This window comes from Trichechus manatus, unplaced genomic scaffold (assembly GCF_000243295.1).
Source record: "Trichechus manatus latirostris isolate Lorelei unplaced genomic scaffold, TriManLat1.0 scaffold00071, whole genome shotgun sequence".
Lineage (NCBI taxonomy): Eukaryota > Metazoa > Chordata > Mammalia > Sirenia > Trichechidae > Trichechus > Trichechus manatus.
Genome location: NW_004444007.1, coordinates 7292650 through 7319572, shown reverse-complemented (window position 1 = coordinate 7319572; position 26923 = coordinate 7292650). Strand labels below are relative to the sequence as shown.

The window sequence follows — 26923 nt, the reverse complement described above, 5'->3', positions numbered from 1 at the left end:
AAGCAACTGAATTTGGACAACAATCTAAAATGAGCTTTGACGTGAATTCTTCCCTGTGGCCTTGAGTCAACAGCCCAGCCTGGCCAGCATCTTGATTTTGGCCTTGTAAACCCTAAGCATGGCTGGACTCGACCCACAGAAACTGTGAGATATAAATTTGTGTTGTTTGAAGCTTGAAGTTTGTGGTGATTTGTTGCAGTACAATAGAAAACTAATACGTAGGATAACAAAAACCATCAAACCTGTTGCCGTTGAGTCAGTTCTGACTCATAGTGACCCTATAGGACAGAGTAGAATGGCCCATAGGGTTTCCAAGGAGCGACTGGTGGATTTGAACTGCCGACCTTTTGGTTAGTAGCCAAGTTCTTAATCACTGTGCCACCAGGGTTCCAATGTATAGGATAAGAGATATTAAACAGTTTTGCTTTCCATAGTTTTCCTGTGTTGACTGGGTCCAGTTGCAGTTTTGCCCTTTCTTCAAGTTCTGGATCAGCATAGAACTTTTGTTGTAGTCCACTGTTATATTCTGCTCATACCAAGCTCCAGTTGATAAGTGTGAGCTGATAAGTACTTACAGAGCCCAGAGAGAAGAAAAATAACACCTGTAGACGACCTCTTATGTTCTGGTTAATGTATCTTTTATCTCCTTTGCTCGTTACTTTAGCCCTGTGAGGAATATGTGATATCATCTCCATTTTACTGTGGAGAAACTAAGACCTAAAACGCTGGATGAAGTAATTTGCCTAAGGTAACATCTAGGGATGGTGGAGGAAGAATTCAATCCCATATTACTGTGACTTAAAAATCTTATCTTTGGAAATTTTTCTATAATAACCAGAAAAATCAATAATAATCCTAGCCTGATTCTGCCTAAAACCTTTTAGGCATACCTGTTCTCTCGTTTGAGAGTCTCAGCTCATTTTTTTCAAACATGGCGAACTACTTGATTCCCAAAGAATTGGTAACAGAATCTGTTAACGTACATTAATTACCTTGGAAGGGTAGACCGACAGTTGTATAAGGGGAGTGGGAGGATAGGTTTCATTTTCTAGCCAGAGGTATTTGTTCTTTTAGTTAATGAGACCTGAAATAATATTTACTAGATATAAAATAAATACTTCAACACCATTTAAAGAATAGGTCTTTGTTGGGTTGCGCTCCTTTCTTTTGTGCCTGCCTGTGAAACAGTGCTAAAATCATCCTCAAGAAACAGTGTGGTATAAAGTCTCTTTTAACACCACATTGTTAATAGGAAAAGGGAAAGGAGCAGAATCGTGGAAGTTGATAACAGATTTAGGACATCCCCAAATATAGAAATTTTTAAGGTTGTAGGTTTCTTGAGAATTTGTATTATTTGTTTGGTGTCTTAACAGAAGACTAAATATACATTCAGTGTAAATTTGTTGAGTTTATTTAGATTGATTTGAATTGTGGAAGTTTTTGTAAGAATTTTGGCCTTTGGTCCTAAGTCTCTTCTCCCTAGCTTTTGGTTTGAATGAGAGTTTCGTTTTCATTTTTTAAAGGTGTTACGGCAAGGCATTGGTTTAACTGAAATAAAGCTATCCCTTTCTGTTGTGATGAAATCAAAGAGTATGTATTATTCTGCTGATGAAACTTGGTAATCCCTTGGATATGCTTCCTGATGGCCATATAACCCATAAAAATCTCATTACGTGTAAAATTTCAAAATAAATTTTGTGAATAAAAACAAATTAAACAATTTTAAAATGTGCTTTTTAAAAATAATTTATGATTCCTGGGAATCCTGACTCTTCTGCAACCAAATTCTACTTCAGGGTTCCTCAAACCCAGCAAGCACTCTTTACCTTTGGGGCTGGATAATTCTTTGTTTTGGGGGCTGTCCTGTGAAGGATTCCTGGCCTCTTCACACTCGATGCCAGTAACATGTCCCAGTTATGACAACCAAATATGTGTCTAGATATTGTCAAATGTCCTCTGGTGAGCAAAATTACCACTGATTGAGAAATGCTGATCTAGTGCATCTCTAACAAAACCAGTGAAGCCAAACCTTCATTGGTAACTATGTGGTAATTCTTTGAATTTGAACACTTCAGCTTTATAAAGGAACTTAAAGGTCTTTTGGCCCAATGCTATCATGCCCTCCTGAAGCCTTCTGTTTTCAAGGCTACCTCTACTTCCTATAATTGCTGCTCATATGACAGGGTTTCTAGATCCTTTCCATCTTGGTTTTCTTTCTCAGATCTTCTCTGTTAATGCCCTCTTGAGAATGGAGTACCTCTACTAACCACTCTTGTCTAAATATGACCCAGCCTGTATGAGTTAGCATTTGCATAAGCAGTTGTAAAATCTTTATTTGAAGTACTGTAGTTTTGATATATTGTACATTCATAACTATAAATATCACTCATATCTCTATAATTACTTGTCATATCTTCCCTTTGGACTTGGGAATCTAGAATTTAAGAGAACAGAGTCCAGACTTAAGGACAAGTACCAGAACTACTGTGATTGCAGCTGGTGAGAAGCACGACAGAGTGGGAGGGAGGAGAGAAGGGAAAGGCTATATTTCAGACATTTAGGTTCCACCTGTAAGGGGAAATTCTTTATTTGTAATGTCACTTACTGTGAACAGTGTTGCTGTTATATTTCTCTCACAGATGTAGCTTTAACAATTAACCCTTCAAGCCATGTGAAAAGAGCTGCTGAGCTGATCAAACAGTGGTTTCTGTGAGTTGGTACCAGAATCAGTTGAGAGGGGTCCATCTCCCATTACCCTGCTACAGAACCAACAGCACCCTGTATCTTCAGGAAGCTTTCTGTAGATTCTAACAGGAATCTGTTTAATTTTGGAGTGGAAGAAATTCAGTTGTTTACTTGTAATTAACAGACAGGGAATTAATAGACTTGTTTTTCTGTTAAAAAAAAAAAAGCTAGGAAATCTAAGGTTTAGTTTTGTTGTTTTTTTTTTAAAGGATGTTAAAAAGCAGTAGATAGTTACATGTCCTTTTATAAAAGTAGACCAATATAGGAAACAACATGAAATGTAACTTAGAAATCTGATTCCTTGTCTTTGATCTGTCAGGATATACTTCTTGAAGGGTAAAATTTTTCTTTTCTCCTCGTTACATTTACCCAGAGTTGTAAGAGGGAGAGTAATTTATGATTTTCTCTAGGAGCCCAAATCTTAATATTGGTGCTTCCAGAAAAAGTACTAACTAGTATATAAAGCATTCTGCTAGGTACATTGTATAGATTATCTCATTTATTCCTCACTGCCATCCTATGAAACAGGTATTTTTATTGACACAGTTTTACACCAAATTATATTCCAGGTAAGTTAAATAATTTTCCCAAGCTCACGTAGCTAGTAATTGGTAGAGCAGGGATTGAAATCCATGTAGTCAATTCTAGGGTGTGTGCTTTTAGCCCCCTACACTATTTGACAAATATATCCATCCTAGCCATATCCTTTGGAGTCCCTGGGTGGCACAGATGGTTAAGTGCTGGTCTACTAGCCAAAAGGTTGTCAGTTCAAACTCACCCACCGGTGCTTCAGAAGACAGGCTTGGTGATCTGCTTGTGAAAGTTTGCAGCCTTGAAAATCCTTGGAGTACTGCTCTGCACACAGGGGGTTGCCATGAGTTGAAATCAACTCAGTGGCAACTAACAACAGCAACATCCATATCCTTTAAAGTTTGCAGGTCTCAGCCATGTTATTTCAGTCTTTATTAGTTGAGATGAAAGAGGTCTACATTTATTAAAGTACCCCAAACCAAACCCACTGCCAGTGAGTCAATTCCAACTCATGGCAACTCTGTAGGACAGAGTAGAACTGCCTCACAGGTTTCCAAGGCTGTACATCTTTATAGAAACAGTCTGCCACATCTTTCTCCCATGTAGCAGCTAGCTGGTGGGTTTAAACCACCAACTTTTTGGTTAGCAGCTGAGCACTTGACAACTTCATCACCAGGGCTCCTTTTATCAAGGTAGATTTGATTAAATGAGAAAGTTGTATTTAAATCAGGTGCATTTCAATGACTTTGCAAAGAGTTTGAGTCTTTTGCTTAAATTTAACTATGAGATAGATGTTTATATTTTTCTTTAATTGACATATTTTCAAGAAGCTATCATTTGATCAATACTTTAATTATATGAAAAAAATCATGATTTGCAACAAATGGAAGCATATGTTGAAAAGAAGCGAACGGTTCACTTAGTGAATGATATCTGAAGGTTTGTGCATGGGTAGTGGTGGAGGGTAAGGAATGAGGGTCATATTATTATGGTTCTTTTTTTTTCTTTTTTTCTTTATTATTGTACTTTAGATGAAGGTTTACAGAACAAACTAGCTTCTCATTAAACAGCACACATATTGTTCTGTGACATTGTTTACTAACCCCACGACATGTCCACACTCTTCCTCCTTGACCTTGGGTTCCCTACTACCAGCTTTCCTATCCCCTCCTGCCTTATAGTCCTTACCCCTGGGCTGATATGCCCCTTTAGTCTCATTTTGTTTTACGGGCATGTCTAATCTTTGTCGGAAGGGTGAACCTCAGGAGTGACTTCATTACTGAGCTAAAAGGGTGTCCAGGGGCTATACTCTCAGGGTATCTCCAGTCTCTGTCAGGCCAGTAAGTCTGGTCTTTTTTTATGAGTTAGAATTTTGTTCTACGTTTTTCTCCAGCTCTGTCCAGGACCCTCTATCATGATCCCTGTCAGAACAGTCGGTGGTGGTAGCCCAGCACCATCTACTTGCACTGGACTCAGTCTGGTGGAGGTCGTGGTAGTTGTGGTCCATTAGTCCCTTGGACTAACCTTTTCCTTGTGTCTTTAGTTTTCTTTATTCTCCCTTGCTCCCGACAGGGTGAGACCAATGGAGTGTCTTAGATAGCCTTTCACAAGCTTTTAAGGCCCCAGACGCTACTCACCAAAGTAGAGTGTAGAACATTTTCTTTATAAACTGTGTTACGCCAGTTGATCTAGATGCTCCCCGAGATCATGGTCCCCATAGCCCTCAGCCCAGTAATTCGGTCACTTGGGAAATTTGGATGTGTCTGTGGAGCTTCCATGACCTTGCATTGTACAAGTTGTACTGGCTTCCCCAGTATTGTGTACTGTCTTACCCTTCACCAAAGTTACTACTTATCTATTACCTATTTAGTGTTTTTCCATCCCCAGCCCTTCCCTCCCTCGTAACCATCAAAGATTGTTTCTTTTTGTGTGTAAACCTTTTCATGAGTTTTTATAGTAGTGGTCTCATACAGTATTTGTCCTTTTATGATTGACTTATTTCACTCAACGTAATACCCTCCAGATTCATCCATGTTGTGAGATGCTTCACAGATTCATCGTTTTTTAGCATTGTGTAGTACTCCATTGTGTGTATGTACCATAGTCTATCCATTTATCTTTTGATGGGCATCTAGGTTGTTTCCATCTTTCTACTGTTGTGAACAATGCTGCAATGGACATAGGTGTGCATATGTCTGTTCGTGTGATGGCTCTTATTTCTCTTGGATATATTCCTAGGAGTGGGATTGCTGGATCATATGGTATGTCTATTCCTGTCTTTCTAAGGAAGTCCCATATCGTTTTCCAAAATAGTTGTACCATTTTGCATTCCCACCAGCAGTGCATAAGAGTTCCAATCTCCCCGTAGCATCTCCAACATTTGTTATTTTCTGTTTTTTTTTTTTTTGATTCATGCCAGTAGTGCCAGGGTGAGATGGTGTCTCACTGTGGTTTTGATTTACATTTCTCTAATGGCTAGTGATTGCAAGCATTTCCTCATGTGTCTGTTAGCCGCTTGAATGTCTTCTTTGGTGAAGTGTCTGTTCATTTTCCTTTGCCCATTTTTTAATTGGATTATTTGTCTTTTTGTTGTAGAGGTGTTGGATTTTCCTGTACATTTTAGAAAGTAGACCTTTGTTGGATTTGTAATAGCTAATTTTTTTTTCCCAGTCTGTAGGTCCTCTTTTGGCGAAGTCTTTTGATGAGCGTAAGTGTTTAATTTTTAGACGATCCCATTTATCTAGCTTATCTCCTGGAGTTTGTGTGTTGTTAGTTATGGTTTATATCCTGTTAACGCTGTGTATTAGGGCCTCTAGTGTTGGTCCTATTTTTTTTTTTCTATGATCTTTATAGTTTTTGGCTTTATATTTAGGTCTTTGATCCATTTTGAATTAGTTTTTGTGTGTGGTGTGAGGTATGGGTCCTGTTTCATTTTTTTGCAGATGGACAGCCAGGTTTGTTAGCACCATTTGTTAAAAAGACTGTCTTTTCCCCATTTGATGGTCTTTGGGCCCTTGTCAAAGATCAGGTGACCATAGGTAGATGGATTTACATCTGGGTTCTCAATTCTGTTCCGTTAGTCAGTGTATCTGTCGTTGTACCAGTATCAGGCTGTTCTGACAACTGTAGCTGTATAGTGGGTTCTGAGGTCAGGTAGTGGGAGTCTTCCTACTTTATTCTTCTTCTTCAGTAATGCTTTACTCATCAGGGGCTTCTTCCCTTTCCATATAAAGTTAATGATTAGTTTTTTATCTCTTTAAAGTGTTGTTGGTATTTAGATTGGGACTGCATTGTATTTGTAGATTGCTTTGGGTAAAATTATCATTTTCACAATGTTGAGTCTGCCTATCCATGAGCATAGTGTGTTTTTCCATTCATGTAGATCTATTTTGGTTTCTTGCAGTAGTGTTTTGTAATTTTCTTTGTGTAGGTCATTTACATCCCTGGTTAGATTTATTCCTAAGTATTTTATTTTTTTAGGGGCTATTATAAATGGTCTTGTTTTCCTGATTTCCTTTTTGTAGTTCTCTTTACTCGTATATAGGAATCCAACTGATTTTTGTATGTTTATCTTGTATCCGGCAACTCTGCTAAATCTTTCTATTAGTTCCAGTTGTTTTCTCATGGAGTGTTTTGGGTTTTCTACGTATAGTATCATACCATCTGCAAATAGGGACAATTTTACTTCTTCATTATGTTATGGTTCATTTTTTGATCATATTATATAATATGAATAACTACCATCATCAAAAATAATTTGTTTTTAACTTTTAATTAAAAGTTTATATGTCCTATTTTCCTGAAATATGAATAGTTATTTTATCCAAGGAAGCAATAAATAGTTTTTTAAACGTTTAGGTCTAAATGTGAAGTGGGCTTTTCCAGTCTTAATGAGGCATAATTGATATTCAACAAACTGCATCAATTAAAAAATTTAAAGTATATACAACTGGATGACTTTTGACATAAGTATACACCTACAGAAACCATTACCAAAATCAAGATACTGAACATATTCATCACACCCAGACTTTGTAATCCTTCCATCCCCCCAACTCTCTGTCCCCAGGCAAACACTAATCTCACTACAGGTGAGTTTGTCTTTTCTGGAATTTTATGTAAATGAAATCATGACATGCATACTCTTTTAAATCTGACTTTCAGCATAATTTGAGATTTATCTACATAGTTGGACATATCGATAATCTGTTCCTTTTTATTGCTAGGTAGTATTCCACTGTATGGCCATATGATTTGTGTATCCATTTATCTGTCAGTGGACATTTGGTTTATGTCATGGATTGAATTGTGTCCCTTATAAATATCTGTCAACTTGGCTAGATCATGATTCCCAGTATTGTGTGATTGTCTACCATTTTATCATCTGATATGATTTACCTATGTGTTGTAAGTTCTGTCACTATGATGTAATAAGATGGATAAGCAGCAGTTATATTGATAAGATCTACAAGATTAGATACTGTCTTAAGCCAATCTCTTTTGAGATATAAAAGAGAGAAGTGATCAGAGACATGGGGGGACTCATGCCACCAAAAAAGCAGTGCTGAGAGCAGAGCACGTCCTTTGTACTTGAGGTTCCTGCACAGAGAAGCTCCCAGACCAAGGGAAGACTGATGTCAAGGACCTTCCTCCAGAGCTAGCAGAGAGAGAAAGCCTTCCTCTGTAGCTGGTGCCCTGAATTCGAACTTGTAGCCTACTGGACTGTGAAAGAATAAACTTCTCTTTGTTAAAGCCATGCACTTGTGGTGTTTCTGTTATAGCAGCACTAGATGACTAAGACAGTTTGTTTCCAGCTTTGGACTATTGCAAATGAAGCTACTATGAACATCTGTAGAGAAGTCTCAGTATGGACATATACTTTTATTTCTCTGGGACAAAATGTATGTTTAACTTTTTAAGAAACTGCCAAACTGTGAAAGTAGTTGTACCATTTTACATTTCCGTCATCAGCCTTGCCAACATTTGGTATGGTCAGGCTTTTAAATTTTACTATCTTTTAGTGGGTGTGTAATATAAAGGTCTTTTAAAACATAAACTGTCTAAATGATAGATCCTTGTGAAATTTTGATATATTGAGTCATACTGCTAATTTAATTTCTACTATCATCTTTTTAAAAAATATATATTTAAATGATTCTTTTTCTTTCCTATCATTTAAAAAAATTGAAAAGAAAGAGCACATTTAAAAAATTATAGAACAAACCATATTTTGTTAAGAACTGAACTATAAAATATTATTCTTTAGGAGTATGATTTTAGATGAATTCAGATATGTGACGTTATTGCATTCATTGATATTACTTACTGTTCTTAAACTCTTCAACAAGGATATGTTTAAGAGCACTGGACTTGGAGTCAGAAAACCTGGGTTTGTATTCTGTCTCCTCTGCTTCCTTTGCAGCTTTGTTCTTGCTGTGTAACCTTTTACTTACTGTTATGGTTATTCATACTTAGCCTAGACTTTTAAGGTAAAATTGTTAGAGCCCTCACTTTAACCAGTGTTTCTTTTTTCCAATAAGTGTAGAGAATGCTGGTTAAGAAAATGAGAGGTTAAATCTATTGAGACCAACATTTTAAATCTAAGAACTTGAGAATTATAACGTTATATTAACTCTAGTTCTATCTCTGAACGTAATATGAAGGACATAATTATCCTCTGAAAATTAGAAGTTTTGTGTTTGGGAGATTAAAGATGGCTACAAATTATTTGACACACCGCCCATTGAGAGGTGATATCTATTTCTGCTCCGTTGAATATAATCTAGTACAGTGAAACCTGTCAGAGCCGGAACTCGATGGGATTCCGTTTTTCTGGATCTTGCAGGTTTTCCGCCTTTGACAGGGTACAGTCTTACCACTCTTCTCTTGTTCTCTATTAGTGGAAAATATTTGAATTTTCCTTCTCTGACAAGTTTCTACCTTACCAAGTTCCAGCTTTCGTAGATTTTACTGTATATGACTTCTTTGATGAATAGAATATGATGGAAGTGACATAATGTCTGTTCCAAGCCTAGCCTTTAAGAGGACTGTTAGCTTTTGCCTTGGCCTTTTGGATCCCTGTGCCTATGTTTATGAAGCTCAGCTACCCTGATGAAGACAATATGTGGAAAGACCCTGAGACTACATGGACTGGCTGAGGGGCTCAGTTGATCCCAGCCTTCCAGCCATCCTTGCCAAGGCACCAGGCATGTGAGTGAAACTGTCCTGGACTCTCCAGACCAGCCCCATCACCAGCTGAGTACCACTGAGTGACTGCAGTTGATGCCATGTGGAGTAGAAGAACTGCCCTGTTGAGCCCTCTCCAAACACTTGGCCCACAGAAGTACGAAATATACTGCAATGATTGTTTTAAGCCACAAAGGATAATTTTTATGTTTTGATTTCAAAGCCTATGCTTTAAAGTACATAATGACGTTTCCTTTTATAGCCCATTGCAAATCTGTCTCTGAATTTATTTAAACCTTTATTAGGAGCGTTCATGTATTCATTTTTTGAGTGATGAGTTTCATAATTGAGAAATCCATGATCACTGAGTTCACACCCTCAGTACTTAGAGGTTGATTATTTCTTTTCTAAGCTTCCTTTCCAGTATAAAAAATTCATATCTTTTTAGCTTGCCCTCATTGGAAATGATCTGTTTTGAGGTATAAGGGATATTTATAGGATGCCAAATGCTGATAGGCAGTGATGTTGAACATACTAGAATTTTTTTACTGTTATTGTTGGTTGGGCTGTTTCTCAGTGTCCTTCTTCAGGTTGACTTCTAATCAACTTGTCTTTTGAGTCTAACAGCATATTAAGCCACATCTTTATAAACCTGTTATAGTGATTTTTCTTTTTAATTGATTATTTTTAAAGAAGCTCTTTGATGTCCTATGATTACATTTTTATTTTGTTTTATAATGCATTAATTTCAGCTTTTATCTAAGAATGTTTTGCATATGGTTTATAAAGACCTCGAGTCTTTAACCATAGGACATCAAAGAGCTTCTTTAAAAATGATCAATAAAATACAAAAATCACTAGGTGACTGAGTCAAGGAAAAAAAAGGAGAAAGCACAAATTAAAGAAAAAAAAATGAAAATTTAGAATAACCTCAGAAACAGGAAATTAAATATGTATACATACCATAAGAGATAGTATTGCATAATTCTGTTAAGCTAAATTATACAACATGGACAAACTATGTAATATTCTAGTAAGGTATACTAAAACTGATGAATAAAAAAGGTCTAATTGAACTGATTTCCGTAGAAGAAATAGAGATATTTGTAAAATAGCTGTCTACACACAATCAACATGCCCAACCCATCTTTTAGGAATATTGTCACAGACTTTTAAAGGATGGAGCTTAAGGAAAAAAGAAAAATCAAAAGCAAAACAAATCCAATGAAAATTTTTTACAAAAAATTCTTTTTTGTAAAGAGAATATTGCAGTTGATACCCAAACCAAAGTGAGACTCCACTAAAAAGGAAACCAAAGCCAATTTTACTTATGAATATCATTGCAAAATATATAAGTAAATATTAACAAATTCTGACTATGCTTTAAAAGAATAATGATACCATGACTAAGTGGGATTTATTCCAGGAAGCGAGGATGGTTCAATATCAGAAATCTATTACTATAATTCATCTTACTCATAGATCTAAGGAGAAAACTCAGGTCATCTCTACAGAGGTCACGAGAGACACTTGACCAAGCTTTAATTTAAAAAGTAGGTGGAAGAAAGACTGAAGGAATCTGTGAAGAAGTAATCCAAAAGGTGTGGAGAGAATCAAGAGTGGCATCCTAGATGCCATGGGGAAAAGGGGAGTTTTGTAATGGAGGGCAGATTTTACTTTCAGATGCTGAGAGGGCAAACAAAGACTGGAATGTAACTGTTGGATTTACTAGTTAGGAACCAAGTTCTGGAGAGGACAGTTATAGTGGAATAATAGGAGCTGAAGCCAAATTTCAGTGGCTTGAGGATTGAAGGGTAGTGGAAGAAGTAGGGGCATAGTGCAGGTAAAGAGAACGTTTGCTAGTTATGTTTTAAGTGTTAAGACATCTAAGTGGACTTATTTGTAGACTTGGAATATTCAATGGAAATCTTATTATGTATTAAAATTATTTAGAAACCTGTTAGTTCTGCAGCAGAGTTGCCCCTTGTTATGGTAAGTTATGTATCTTTTGAACAACAATTTTTGCGTCCTCCAGAGCTCTTGGATAGATACTAACTGGTTTAAGTATAATTTTTCCTAATTTATGAGGTCCAGAACACCTATGCATTTTAAATTTTGATAATTTTTTTAAGGTGCACACTTACTACTACCATGTTCCTCATCTTGAAAATGTAGGTAATAATATTTAATATAGGTAATAATATTTAATATAGGTAATAATACTATAGGTAATAATATTTCCTCTCCCATCAGTGAGAGGAATATATGAGAAATACAGGTAAAGCACCTAGTATAGTGCCTCACTGAAAGCAAGCCAACTACAAAAGGCAGCTCTGTTAATTATTATTTTTAGTGGAAAGAGCAAAGACTTTGGCTCAAATCTGTGTGTGAATCCCAAGTCTTCCATTTACTAGCTGTATGGTCTTGGGCATATTATTTAACTGTTATGAATGTCAGTGTCCTCATTTTAAGATGGGGATAAGGTCTACCCTGTACAGTACTGTTCTGTGGGCATTAAATGAGATGATATATACATAGATGACATAGCGCAGTGCCTGTCACATAATATATCTTCCCACCCACCCATTGCCATCGAATCAATTCTGACTTATAGCAACCCTATAGGACAGAGTAGAACTGCCCCATAGGGTTTCCAAGGCTGTAATCTTTAGGGAAGCAGTTCACCACATCTTTCTCCCGTGTAGCAGCTGGTGAGTTCTAACTGCCAACTGTTTAGTTAGCAGCTTTGTGCTTTAACCAGGGTGTTCAGTAAATGCTTGTTTCCTTTTCTCCCTTTGCTATATTTATTTTTTCTTTTAAGTATTTCACTGCCCTTATCTATAAGATCCATTATCACCTTCCTAGTCTAGATCCAAATGATCTCATATCCATAGTATTGCAGTTGTCTTCCAACTGATTTCTCAACCTCCAGCCTCTCCTTTTATCATATTCTTCCTCTATTGGAAAACCTACTGTGACACACTCCACTGACTAGACCAGAGCAGTGGCATTGGAAATGGAGGCACAGCTATGAGTCCCATAGTGTTGAGTGTCATATGTTAGAGTTCTGTATTCTGTCCTCTGTTGTTCTCCTAGCTGAGGTGTGTAAGTTTCCCCAGCAAGACTAAATCTTTGAGATCTTTGATTCTTCTTTTTATACACAACAGTGCCTAATATAGTGCTGAATCCTTAATAGAGCCTAAAGTAGTGAGAATTTGGTTAATATGTATATATTCCATAAAAATGAGATTTCAGTTTAGTTTATACAGTAATTTGTAAACTAATAACAACCATACAGATTTATGTTAAGATCTTAGGGTCATTTTGCAAATGTTCTGAAAGGATTTATTTGACTTTATGGTTTAAGATCCTAGGTTTTTTCTCTCAAAATAAATAATTTCAAGATGCAGAATTGACTTTCTTTTACATATCTTGTTTCCACATGTAAAGCTGCATTTTGAATCATGAAGAAATTTATTTTGAAACATGTTCTAATTTCAGCTTGCAGTGAAATTCTGTAGCCAGCTAAACCTTTAAAAATAAAAGGATATAGAAAGAATGAATGCATATAAACTTGGCATTGGCAATATGAGATGAGTGAGCCACTGAAATAACTTTCTATAGCAGATGAAACATCTGCTTTAACATTTTGCTGTTTGTGTTTCTCTTAAAATCTTTGTGAGCATTTTATGTTACCTGTTTTCTGCCTCTTTAACATTGTAATAATCTTTCAATTGCATTCATTGTCTTTTTAAAGTTCTAGAATAAACCTTGGTCATGATATGTTACTCTTTTTTGTATTTTTTGCAGAATTTGATTTTCTAACATTTTGTTACAGATTTTTGCAGCTGTATTCAGGATGGGTATTGGTCTGAAGTTTTCTCATTTTTTTTAAAGTGGAGATATAATTCATATACCATAAACTTCATCTGTGTAAAGTATATAATTCTGTGGTTTATAGTATATTCACAAAGCTGTACAGCCGTCACCACTATCTAATTCTGCCTTTATTTTGGCATGGGTAGACCATACACATTTAATATAATTATAAAGTTATTGATTTAAAGTTTACCATTTTTTCATTCTTTCCATCTGTTCTTTTTTCTTTTCCTGGCCTTTTTTTCCTTGGTTTAATTTAACATTTTTTAGTGTTTAATTTTATATCCTGTATTGGCTCATTAGCTATACCTGACTGTTTTATTTTTTTCAGAGCTTCCTCTAGGGCAGCAATCAGGAAACTTTAAGAGGCCAGACAGTAAATATTTCAGACTTCTCCAAGAGCCAAAATTGAAGAAATTTTGTAGGTTCTTGTATTACAAGAGAGAATCAAATTTCCATCATTTTTAAGTGACAGAGTTCAAAGTACAATAATACTAATTGAGTACAATTTTTTGTAATGCCTATCTACTAATGAAAACAATGGAATTCTTTTGGGGGGGAATTTATTTTAATTGGGATTGAAGTTAGTGTTTCCTGTTATCAAAATTGATTACAAATGTTCATCTATTAATTGTTGATTTATATTTTATCTTTGAAAATGTCTTTTCACACAGATAGGTACTGCCATGTACTAATAACAGTCCACCAGCCTATGATTTCAATTTTAAGCATATTTACCGGTTGGAAGGCATTTATAGAGTTCTCTTAGATTTTTCTCTAGATAGTTACCCTTTAGCATGTCTTTACATTGCAGATTAATCACTTCCAATTGAAGATAATGTGGAAACTCATCAATTGCACAGTTAAATGGATTTTGAAATTTGGAAATTTCCTTTGCACTTATGTTGAGGTCTGAAAAATACTACTGGAACTGTAGCTTTGGCTCAGAAAATATATCTGCTGCAATTTGTGTGGAAATACAGATCTCACTTCTTATTTTAACTTTTGACAGTTCAGAAAGTATATAAAGCAGCTTGGCATTCCTTGTGTATCAAACAATGTTAATTGTTTAAATCACAGCACAACTATAGCATAGAAGCTGTTTGCCATGTGATTTTAGGTATATTTCATTATGAAACTTCAAGTCTGCAGCAAAAACTAATTTCCAGATCCATTCAATGTTTGCTAATAGTGGTTAAGGTGGTTCTTCTCATCCAGAAAAATTGCAGCCTTTTCCTGAGCTCAAAAATATTGCAGTAACAGTATCACTACTAAACCATCAAGCTGCAGTGTGGTAGGCAAGTCAGGATATTCAGCCTGTATTTCTGACAGAAATTCACAGAACTGATGATGGTTAAGTTCAGAAGAGTGAATGAAGTTCCTTTTTGACACTGTTAGTCCAGTAACACGTGATAGATGTAAATATTTTCCACAGAGTATTTGCAGATGCATAATACAGTAAAACCTGTGAAAGATGGAATCTTTGTAAGATGGAAACCTGTCAGAGAAGGAAAACTCAAATACAGTATTTTCCACTAATAGGAAAGTGGTGAGATTGCAGCCTGTCAAAGGAGGAAAACTTGTGAGACCCGGAAAAACAAGGTAGTCCCATTGAGTTCTGGCTCTCATAGATTTCACCGTACAATGATTTATCATAGGCTATAAATACCTTGGAAACCTTGGTGGTGTAGTGGTTAAGAGCTATGGCTGCTAACCAAAAGGTCAGCAATTCGAATCCGCCCTGCGCTCCTTGGAAACCCTATGGGGCAGTTCTGCTCTGTCCTATAGGATCACTATGAGTCGGAATCGACATGATGGCAACAGGTTTGGTTTATAAATACCTTACATTTTCATAAGCCTTGTATATTTGTCCAACTAAGGTTTTTGTGCTCCACATAGATTTTTACTACCATCAGTTATGCATCTTGGCAAAATCTACTTCAGATTGTACTGAATTAGTGCTTTCTCAGTGTCTGAAAATATTCTCACCTGTAGTTATTCCACACAGACTGTTCATATAGACTAATTCTTCAGTTACTTTAAACTTGGTATTGAGTCCTCAATACCAAGCAATATTGGTCAAATCTGTCAACTGTTTAAGACCAAGGAAAACTCGAAATGGTTTGCCTTGTTTTTTAATTGATTATTGATGTTACTCCCAGTGTCGTCAACACTTGGAGCAACTGCTCTGTCTTAATTGCCTTAAACAAGTTTACTGTCCCTGGGCACATTACCTTGGCTGCTGTAATCAAACATGATTTAATTAACTTGCCATTGGAAAAAGGTTTTACTTGATTGGCTAACAAATGAGTTACTTGGAAACTTACTTTGATTGCAGCCTCCTTTCATTTTTTATTTTTGTAAACAAATTCTACTGTGATGAGATACTCTATTTTAAATGTTCTGATTTTTCTGTGGCTTTCATGTGAGTTGGGAAGATTTTGATGATTGCTTACTCTGGTAATATCTAGGTATATTAAATTCTTTTAGCACAGCTGTAGAATTAGATGGCAAAGCCATCTAGTTCAGTAACAAAAGAACCTCACTTTACAGTACCTTAAAAGTACAACATTCAAATTCTGCCTTTTTCTTCTTTTATTGCTTTGACTTGGTTAATACGCACTGCTAATTTAAAGAAAAGTCGTGTATGGTAACAAACATGGCACTCAAAACACTATCAGATCATAACTATGTCTCTGATTTACAGTGCACTGAACAGCAGTGCAAAGCAGTGAGGCGCCACATGCGACCTCTGTTGCAGTTACTCAACTCTGATACTGTAGCATGAAAGCAAGCATAGATGAAATAAACCAGGGAACTTGGCTGTGTTACAATAAAATTTTATTTATTTATGTTGATGTTGTTAGGTACTGTTGAGTCAGTTCCAACTGATAGCAGCCCTGTGTACAACAGAACAAAATACTGCTTGGGTATGCACCATCCTCACAATCGTTGCTCTGTTTGAGCTCATTGTTGTAGCCACTGTGTCAGTTCATCTTGTTGAGGGTCTTCCTCTCTTTTGCTGACCATCTACTTTACCAAGCATGAAGTCCTTCTCCCGGGACTAGTGCTTCCTGATAACAAGTACATAGGATGAAGTTTCCCTATCCTCCCTTCTAAAGAGCATTCTGGCTGGTCTTCCAAGACAGATTTGTTCTTTCTTCTGGCAGTCCACGGTATATTCAATATTCTTCACCAACACTAATTCAAATGAAGCAGTTCTTCAGTCTTCCTTATTTGTTGTCCAGCTTTCACATGCATATGAAGTGATTGAAAATCCAATGGCTTAGGTTAGGTGCCCTTTAGTCCTCAAGGTGACATCTTTGCTTTTCAGCACTTTAAAGAGGTCTTTGTAGCAGATTTGCCCAATGCAATATGTGTTATTTCTTGAGTGCTGCTTCCATGGGCATTGATTGTAGATCCAAGTAAAATGAAATCCTTAACAACTTCACTACTTTATTTGTTTTTCATGATGTTGCTTCTTGGTCCAGCTCTGAGGATTTTTGTTTTCTTTATTTTGAGGTATGATCCATACTGAAAGCTGTAGTCTTTGATCTTCATCAGTAAGTGCTTCAAGTCCTCTTTGCTTTCATCAAATAAAGTTGTGTCATCTGCATATCACAGGTTGTTTATGAGTCTTCCTCCAGTCCTGATGCCACATTCTTCATATAGTCCAGCTTCTCAGATTATTTGCTCAGCACACAGATTTAGTAAGTATGGTGAAAGGGTACAACCCTGACACACACCTTTCCTGACTTTAAACCACGCAGTATCACCTTGTTCTGTTTCGATGACTGTGTCTTGGTCCATGTACAGGTTCCTCAGGAGCACAATTAAGTGTTCTGGAATTCCCATTCTTCACAGTATCATTCATAATTTGTTACGATCCACACAGTTGAATGCCTTTGCATAGCCAATAAAACAGGTAAAAATTTTCTCTGGTATTCTCTGCTTTCAGCCAAGATTCATCTGACATCGACAATGATATCCCTCATTCCACGTCCTCTTCTGAATCCAGCCTGAATTTCTGGCAGTTCCCTGTCAATGTACTGGCACAACTGTTTTTGAATGATCTTCAGCAAAATTTCACTTGCTTGTGATATTAAGGATATTGTTCAATAATTTCTGAGTTCTGTTGGATCACCTTTGTTTGGAATGAGCACAAATACGAACTTCTTATAGTTGGTTGGCCAAATTTTTTTGCATAGATGAGTGAGCACTTCCAGTGCCATGTCTGTTTGTTGAAACATCTCAATTGTATTCTGTCAATTCCTGGAGGCTTGTTTTTCTCCGATGCCTTCAGTGCAGCTTGGACTTCTTCTTTCAGTATCACTGGTTCGTGATCATATGCTACCTCCTGAAATGGTTTAATGTTGACCAATTCTTTTTGGTTCAGTGACTCTGTATTCCTTTCACATTCTTTTTATTCTTCTTGTGTTATTCAGTATTTTGCCCATAGAATCCTTCAATATTGCCACTCGAGGCTTAAATTTTTTTTTTTTCAGTTTGAGAAATTCTGAGTATGTTCTTCCCTTTTTATTTTGTAACTCCAGGTCTTTGAACATTTCATTATAATACTTTGTCTTCTTGAATCACCCTTTGAAATCTTCTGTTCAGCTTTTACTTCATCGTTTCTTCTGTTCACTTTAGCTCTACATTGAAGAGCAAAGTTCAGAGTCTCTTCTGACATTCATTTTGTTTTTTTCTTTTTTTCCTGTCTTTTTAATGACCTTTTGCTTTCTTCATGTATGATGTCCTTGATGCCCTCCAACAACTCATCTGGTCTGCGGTCATTAGTGTTTAGTGCATCAAATCTATTCTTGAGATGGTCTCTAAATTCAAGTGGAATACACTCAGGGTTGTACTTTGGCTCTCATGGATTTGTTTTAATTTTCTTCAGTTTCAACTTAAACTTGCATATGAGCAATTGATGGTCTGTTCTTTGGTTGGCCCTGTTAGAATAAACTTATTTATGGACAGCAAAATTTGAATTTCACATAATTTTCATGTATCAAGTAATGTTAAGTATTTTTTAAAGTTTTTAAAGATGTAAATATTCTTAGTTCACAGGCTGTACAAAAACAGATTTGGCCAGCATATTATAGTTTGCTGATCCCTGCTGTAGGGTATACAATATGTGTCTTTAACTTATCTGCCTTAAAATAACATACACTTCACATATAATTTATGAACCTTATAAGAAGAAACTTATTTCCCCATTTTGTATCTTTTTTCTAATGTCTTGTACTTCGCCCTATAAACCCGACTATACATTATTTTACTTTAAACAATTATGTTTTAAAGATTTTTAAAAACAAAAGTTTCTTACACTTACCCACAGTTACCAGTTCCAACATTTTTCATTCATTTGTGTAAATCTACTATCTGCTGTCATTTTCCTTCAGCCTGAATAACTTCCTTTAACATTTCTTATAGTACAATTCCGTTGATAACTTCTTTCAGCTTTTGAACAAACTTCATTTTTGAAGCATATTTTAGTGGGATATAAAATTCTAGTTGGGTAGTACAGTAAGTCCACGGGTTATGAATGTCCGACTTAGAGACAACTCCTACTTGCCCTTTATTGTTATATAAATTTGCCGTCACTTTGTGACAGTTGATCCAACCCCTATTTGCAACACATTCTTCATCACAATCACCTTCACTTGCTGCATGTGCAGCATTTAGATCATCGAGAAAGCTTTGAGCCTTTTCTTGCACCAAACCCAAAAAACCAAACCCACTGCCTTTGAGTTGATTCTGACTCATAGCGACCCCATAGGGTTTCCAAGGCTGTAAATCTCTACAGAAGCTGACTGCCACATCTTTCTCCTGAGGAGCTGCTGGTGGCTGGCAAGGCTAAATAAGAACCGTATGCACCTGTTCTGACTTACCTACAAATCCTTAAAGACACACTTAGGAACAGATCTCATTCATAACCTGGGGACTGCCTGTGTTTTTCGTTCAGTACTTTAAAGATTTCTTTCCTTTGTTTTCTTGGCTTATATTGTTTCGCATGAGAAATCAGATGTTATTCTTATCTTTGTACCCATATTGGTAATCTTTGTTTTCCTCTTCCTGCCTTTAAGATTTTCTCTATATCGGTGGTTTTCAGGAATTTGATTATGATATTCCTCACTTTCATTTTTTTGACGTTTATTCTGGTGGACGTTTTTTGAATTTCTTCTATCTTTTGGTTTATACTTTTCACCAAATTTGGGGATTTTTCAGACATGATTTCTTGAAATATTTTTCTGCCTAACCCTTTCCACTCTGGATCTCTAGTTATGCATAAGTTAGATTTTTTTTGCTTGATGTTGTCCCACAGGTCTTTAAGGTTATTCATTTCTTTTTGGGCTTTTTGTCTCTGTGCTTCAATTTAAGTTACTAATGCTGTGTCTTCAAGTGTATTAATCTTCTCTGCAGTGCCTATTCTGCTGTTAAGCCAAACTGGTGGATTTTTAATTTCAGATATTGTATTTTTTCAGCTCTAAAAGTTCTCTTTGATTCTTTTTTATATCTTCTCCTTCTCTGTATGTTCATCTTTTTCTTCACTTCTTTGAGCATATTTGTAATTGTTATTTTAAAGTCCTTGTCAATTCTATTATGTCTGTCACTTTGATTTTTTTTTTTTCCTTCTCATGGTTAGGGGTTATATTTTCTTGCTTCTGGACAGGACTCTAGATGTCTAGATGAATGTTGTTGATTGCCTGGATTTTGTTGTCTTCCTTTAAAGAGTGTTGGTTTTTGCAGGTAGTTAAGTTACTCTCAGATCAACTTGATCCTTTGCAGGAATCTTTTAGAACGGTGTTTGGGCAGGTTTAGAGCAACCTTTACTCGAGGACTGGCTTAGTTCTACTACTAATGCATGACTCTGTGGGCCCTCTATTGAATGCCCCTCATGTTAAATGAGGTTTTTCTGGTTGTCAGATCTCTGCTTATAGCTCTCTGGTAGTGATTATTTGCTCAGACTTATGGGGTTTCACCCTATACATGTACAGCTTAGTATTTAACCAATGACCCAAAAGAACCCCTATTTAGATTTATGGAGTTATTTCCTCTGTGGTGTTCCCTCCTATCTAGTAATCTGCCCCACAGATTCCAGCTGCCTTGTTCTCTGTTTCTGACTCCTCACCTTAGTGAGACCCCTGTGCTCTTCTTGGGTTCCCTTTCTCTGGTCTGGAAAGTGTGTCAAGCTCAAAGCCAGGGCAATCACAGGGCTCTCATTAATTTTCTTCTCTCACTGGTTACAGTCCTGCACTGCCTGCTGTTCAGTGTCTGAAAGAGCGATTTTGTATATTTCATCCAGCTTTGTAGTTGTTTACAAGGGCTAGTCTCTTATCAGTAATTCCATCACGGGTGGAAGTTGAGGTCTTGAGACACAATTCTAAAAGGGATATTGCAAGGCAGATTTTATGGCTATTTTTACATTATTGTTAATTATTAAAGCTTTGTTACATTTCAGTCTGTTGTGCTTTTAATCTTTCGTACAGGTTTTTATGATGTATGAATAAACTTTCCGAAACCTTGCAAATACTGAATTTCTTTTCTCTTTAAAGATTTTTTCTCGTGGAGAGGTTATCCATGTGAAGATCCTTGGAATTTTGGCTCTTATTGATGAAGGTGAAACAGATTGGAAATTAATTGCTATCAACGTGAATGATCCCGAAGCCTCAAAAATTCATGGTAAGGCTATACCTTTCCAGAAAGCAGAAGCAAATCAATGTGTCATTGGGATTTTTAGGATTTAAAAGGGCCTCATGTAAAACATTACTTATATATTTGGGAGTTGAATTTTATATTTTTTTCTGTATTCTATTTCCAAGAATCTAACATGGTTGTGTCTAAGTTGTGTCAGATAACTTAGAAAGAGGTAGACAGACAAATTATAGTCAAACTAAGAAAGTGCACTTTGGGTTACTGACACAATTTTCAAGAATTTATTGATTTTAAAAGACTTGATTATTTGTTTTTCTTCCCTTCCCTTCCTCTTCCTCCATTCCTCCCTCTCCCTTCCTTTCTCCCTCCTGTCTACCTGCCCCCACCTTCCTGCCTCCTTTCCCCTCTTCCTTTTTTACTTTCTTCCTCCTTCCCTCCTTCTTTCTTTCCTTTCTTCCTCTCTCCTTCCTTGAATGAATTGTGATGTCCTAACTGCTCCTGGGAATTGTGAGTTTTCAAAGCATACCTGGACTAAGTTTTCAAAGCATATAATACTGGCACTTTTACACTGAAATCTCACTTTTGTTCATATGAGCAATTAGGGATGGGGATGGGGGGCTAAGGAAAGAGCTTTCATCAAGGACATAAGCTGTTTCTATACCTAGTTTTTGTTTTCTGTTATACTAATGAAGGTAAAGATAACTGCCCTCGGACAAAATTTTGATGTCCCAGAAATTTGAATTCTGGACATTATGGCATGGCATCATGAAGAGTTGATTTTCTTTAGAGTCAGACAGACTTCAGTTTGAGTTCTGACTTTGCTACTTCCTGAGTATCATCAGGTAGATCATTTAACCTTTCTGAATTCCAGTTTGCTCATCTATAAATGGAGATAATAATGCCTACTGGTAAGGTTGTTGGCCATATAAGAGATGATTTATTTAAAGCATCTGGCTTTCATATATCAGGGTTGAATATATGGCAGCTATTATTATTCTTTGACCATTTTTTTCCCCCATTTTTATAACCTTTTCCCTTCAGTTTCATCCTGAATTATTTAGGATCCTGGTGCCTTCTAGACTTCAATTCTTATCTAAACTGGAAATTATATCATTTGTGAGTTGACTGAAATTCATTAACAACTATGTGCTGACTTCTTTTCATATGCATTTAGTACTTTTTCTTACACATGGGATGGCAAAAGGGATTTTTTGCCAGTCTTTTTGCATGTATTTCAGAAAAGGGAAGGTCCGATGAGTGCATCTAACCTCAGTGAAAACTAAAACATGAAAACTACAATTATGAGACTGGAATCCGTAAACCATAATGTTTCTCATCTGTTTCATTATTTTACTCTGGATTTATTTATCTTCATAGTTCTCATACATACATACATATATAAAAGTGGTAAATATTATCAAGTTTTTTATTTATTTTTATTTTTTAGTCCGTTAACTACTCCTCAGATGAGAATTGATGATATGATGGTGCAATAGCCAGCCAAAACGAGCCATGCACCTTATTCATTTGTGATGTGGTACACCAAAGCCACGAAACACTACTAAGTATGCCCCTTTTAAATGAAAGTAGGAGGAACTGAGAGCCTGAATGAAACTCATCTTTAGGTGGAATTAGCTAGACATGGCTGGAACCTGATTTAACATCTTTAACTAGCATCTGCCGAGCACTGGTGCCTGCTCTAGTAGTTATTATTGACCCTGATTTAGGAGATGCTCAGAGGATTTTATTAACTCACCCAAGTTTGCATATCTAGTAAATAGTAGAAAAATGGTTTGAACTGATTTGTTTGATTCTAAAATCTATTGTTCACATACAATACTATATTGAGCAAAGAAAAATCAAAACCAGTTGCCATCGAGTTGATTCTGACTCACAGCAACCTCATCTGTTTCATAATTGAAGCGCTCTCCTGTAGAAATGGCTTGGGGGCAGTGTCTGACCTCCTATAACTTCACAAGGTGGGAGCAGAACCAAGACTAACAGCCCAAGGCTGATTCCTTTGAGGCAGGAGTCAGACATGCCACCTCTCTCTGCCATCTTTACCAATTCTGACACCAACCGTCCCTCCCACAGTACTCTCTGGTTTTCTCCTGGGTTCGATAATTCATTGCAGTGGCCACCAAGAACTCATGAACAACACTCAACGATTATGGAGTTTCTTAGGGAATTTACAGGTTATAATTCAGGCTCAGGAACACTCAAGATACAGTTCTTTCATCAGGATAGCCTCTTCCCAGCTGTGCTCACAGGCACGCCTCTCCCTGACCCTTAATATCTGCCCAAGGCACTCATCTTTCTCTCTCTTTGGGCCAGGAAACCCACTGCGCCATCTCCTGCTGCCGGGTCTCTGCTGCTGGTCTCTCCTTCCTTGGTGGTGGTGGACGACTCCTGTCTGTTCTGGAATTTGTTCTCTTTTAAGGCAAAACTGAGCAATCCGCTTGGCAGACCACCATTACCCTGTCACATAGTCACCTGGGTGGGAGTTAGAAGGCCATGGCTAGAAAAGCCACACACAAAATTAATTAATCATTGCCACAGCTCCATAGGGTTTTCAATGGCAGTGATCTTTTGGAAGCAGATCACCAGGGCTTTCTTCCGCTGTACCTCTGGGTAGATTTGAACTGCCAGGATTTTGGTTAGTAGCCAAGTGCTTAAGTGTTTGCCCAACCCAGGGACTGCCTAAGCAAGTCAGACTTTATTCTGGTAGCTTATAGTATTTGTCAGTGGAAGTATTGTGACTACATCACGTAAGCTTAAGTGCCTTACTCCTTCCTGAGTTTCCTGAGGGTTGGAATGAAAAAATTTAACTCTCTTATCACTTTATATCTGTTGTGTACCCAGAGTGGAGATGACTTCGCACTTTGAGCATCTTTCTAAATTTCTTTTGTCTTGCCTTTATAGGAGTCCTGGTGGCACAGTGGTTAAGCGTTTGGCTGCTAACCAAAGGGTTGGCAGTTCAAATCTACCAGCCACTCCTTGGAAACACTATGGGGCAGTTCTACTCTATCCTATAGGTTTGCTGTGAGTTAGAATTGACTCGACGGCAATGAGGTTTTTTTTTTGGGGGGGGGGGGCGCAGGGAGGGGGTATGCCTGTATAAAGACACATGCAGAAATAGTGAAGCCAGCTGCTGATTTAGGTTGAGAAGAAGTCATTGGACTACGTTTTTAATGTAATTTTATTTATTTTGTTGTTGTTGAAAGTATACACAGCAAAACATACACCAATTCAACAGTTTCTACATGTATCTTTTAGCGACATTGATTACATACTTTGAGTTGGATGACCATTCTCACCTTCCTTTTCTGAGTTGTTCCTTCTCCATTAACATAAATTCACCACCCCCTAAGGTTCCTATCTAATCTTTCGAGTTGCTGTCTTCGATTTGATCCTATATAGATAGTTCTTAAAAGAGCATACTGCTCAACGGAGCATTTTTTACTAATCAAGCTAAACCATTGTCCAGTTTTAAGAAGACTTCGGGGGATATTTTTGGTTTAAGGTTTAAAGATTATCTCAGGGCAGTAGTTTCAGGGGTTCATCCTTCATGGCTCCAGGAAGTCAGGAGTCCATGAGAATTTGGAATTCTGTTCTGCATTTTCCCTCTTTTGATTGGGATTCTTCTATACAATCTTTGCTGTAAATGTTCAGTAATGGTAGCCAGACACCATACAGTTCTTCTGCTTTCATAGCAATGGAGGCAGTTGTTCATGGAGGCAATTAGCTACACACTCCATATCCTCCTTTTATTCTGACTCTCCTTCTTCGTCTGTTCCAGACAAATAGAGAGCAATTGTGCCTTGGATAGCTGCTTGCAAACATTTAAAACCCCAGACACTACACATTGAACTAGAAGGTAGAACAGAGGCACTAAACTTGTTATTAGACCAGTTGACTGGGATGTCCCATGAAACTGTGACCCTAAACCTCCAAACCAAGAAACCAAATCCCTTGAGGTATTTGGTTGTATTTAATGAGTCTCAGCAGCTACTCTCTTTTTTTTTTTTTTTTTTTTGTCATTGTAAACATATCACACAACTTTGCCAAGTCAACTTTTTACAGGTATACACCTTGTTGACAGCAAGTACAATAATCAGCTGTGCAACCTTACCTTTAATCAATGTGATATTTCCATCACCCTTAACCTACTCTTTCCTCTCCCTCTTGCTCTTGGTAACCGCTAATGAACTTTGTTCTCTATACATTTACCATTTTTTATAAGTGAGATCATACAATATTGTCTATTTTTGTGTTTGACTTATTTCACTCAGCATAATGACTTCCAGCTTCATCCATATTGTAGCATGTATCAAGACTTCATTTCTCCTACTGACTGAGTAGTATTCCATTGTATGTATGTACCACATTTTGTTTATCCATGCATGTGTTAATGGGCATTTAGATTGTTTCTACCTTGGACTCGGTTTTGAAATGGAAGAAAAAAGACTTTTTTTCTATTCCGTTAAAAGGGAACACATGTATTCCTTTGCCATGAAAAAAATACAACAAAGCTTCTCCATGACATGTTTTTAAAATCTTAAAAGACTAGCTTAATATTTTTGTTATTGTCATAGTTTGCTCTGAAATGGTATGCTGACATCGTGCTTTGCATTTATTTTCAGAATGAGTAGAGGTTTAGGGAAAAATGGAAATTGTTTAAGGATATTTGCATATTGTTCAACTGCTTAGTGTCAAAGAAGTTATATAGTTTTTAAAATTTATATATTTTTCCCTTTACTACGTTTCATTCGTTTTTTTTCCCTTTACGTCATTGTCATATATTCCACATATCTTTATTCAGTTTTCTTCTCTCTTCTCTCACTTCAAAATGTCCAGGGGGAAAAATATATTAGGTACAAATTAAAAGGCAGAAGAAATCATAGGATAAAATGCTTTTTATCACAAATCATAGGATACTAGTTAGCCCTATGGAGTAGCCTTTTTTCCTTAATACGTATTTGAACTAAAGTTGTGACTTGTATTTACCATATGGGTCAGACATCATCCAGTTGTTCTCTCAGCTGTTTTAGTCAAAAGGTAGAATTTCTATTGTCCTGCTGCGGAAGCAACTCTTAATGGACAGAAATTCCTGAACTATCTACTTTTTCTTCTACAGTCGTTAGGCTGGTCTGTTTTCTCATTAGTTGCTGCGTGGGAGAGGGGGCCTTGAAGTAGAGGGGTGGAGATGTGGGAACTGAGAGATGCTCAGTAACTGCAGGAGTTGAAAGCTTTCTAAATTTATGGAAGATTTTTTTAAAATGTATTCCAAAAAGAGCAGTTTATATGACATGATTATAATATTTAATGGATATCTATTTGTCATTATAATTAATTCATGTTCTAAAGGTACCTAACTTATAATATGGAGGGAAGAGTTTAGTTATTGTAAGCATGTGGTGCTTTTTTTTAATAATGATGTTATAGGTGAAAAGTAGACCTTGACAGAAATGAGGAGGCCTCAGAAATAAATAAGGAAACCAACTTCATGATTTTGAGTTTCGGTGAAATGCCTTTTATTAACCTTATGAATCTTTATAATAAGATAAAAATGTACATTTGGAGTCATATGCTTAAATCAGTAATATCTAATAGATATTAAAAGTTTGTTGCCATTTTCTATCTACTGTACATCTTTGAAAATTTATCTTCAAATTAATCAGCAATATTTAATTTAAATCAATCAAGTTTTAAAATTTTTATTGTATTTTCTCCCATATTTACCTTCTAAAATTATAGGATTTTAGGTGTCATTTTTTTAAATTATAAAATTAGTCATATACTTGGAAATAAAAACTCAGAAGTATTGAAAAGATATGTAAAATTAAAAGTAAAGTTCTCCTTCCTACCTCACACCCTGAGTCTTAACTTCTCATACCTTTTTCCCCACATGTTCTTAGTTGTT

The 26923-nt window shown here is 36.5% G+C and overlaps 1 protein-coding gene across 4 annotated transcripts in view; it reads left to right on the top strand.

Annotated features, from left to right (window-relative positions):
- PPA2 (inorganic pyrophosphatase 2) overlaps nucleotides 1-26923 on the top strand; it is a 127135-nt gene that overhangs the window by 49139 nt on the left and 51073 nt on the right. For all 4 annotated transcript variants that reach the window (XM_004380203.3, XM_023734764.1, XM_023734763.1 and 1 more), the window contains one exon: nucleotides 20901-21027. In XM_004380203.3, the coding sequence (XP_004380260.2) occupies nucleotides 20901-21027 (127 nt within the window). The remainder of the gene's footprint in view (nucleotides 1-20900; nucleotides 21028-26923) is intronic.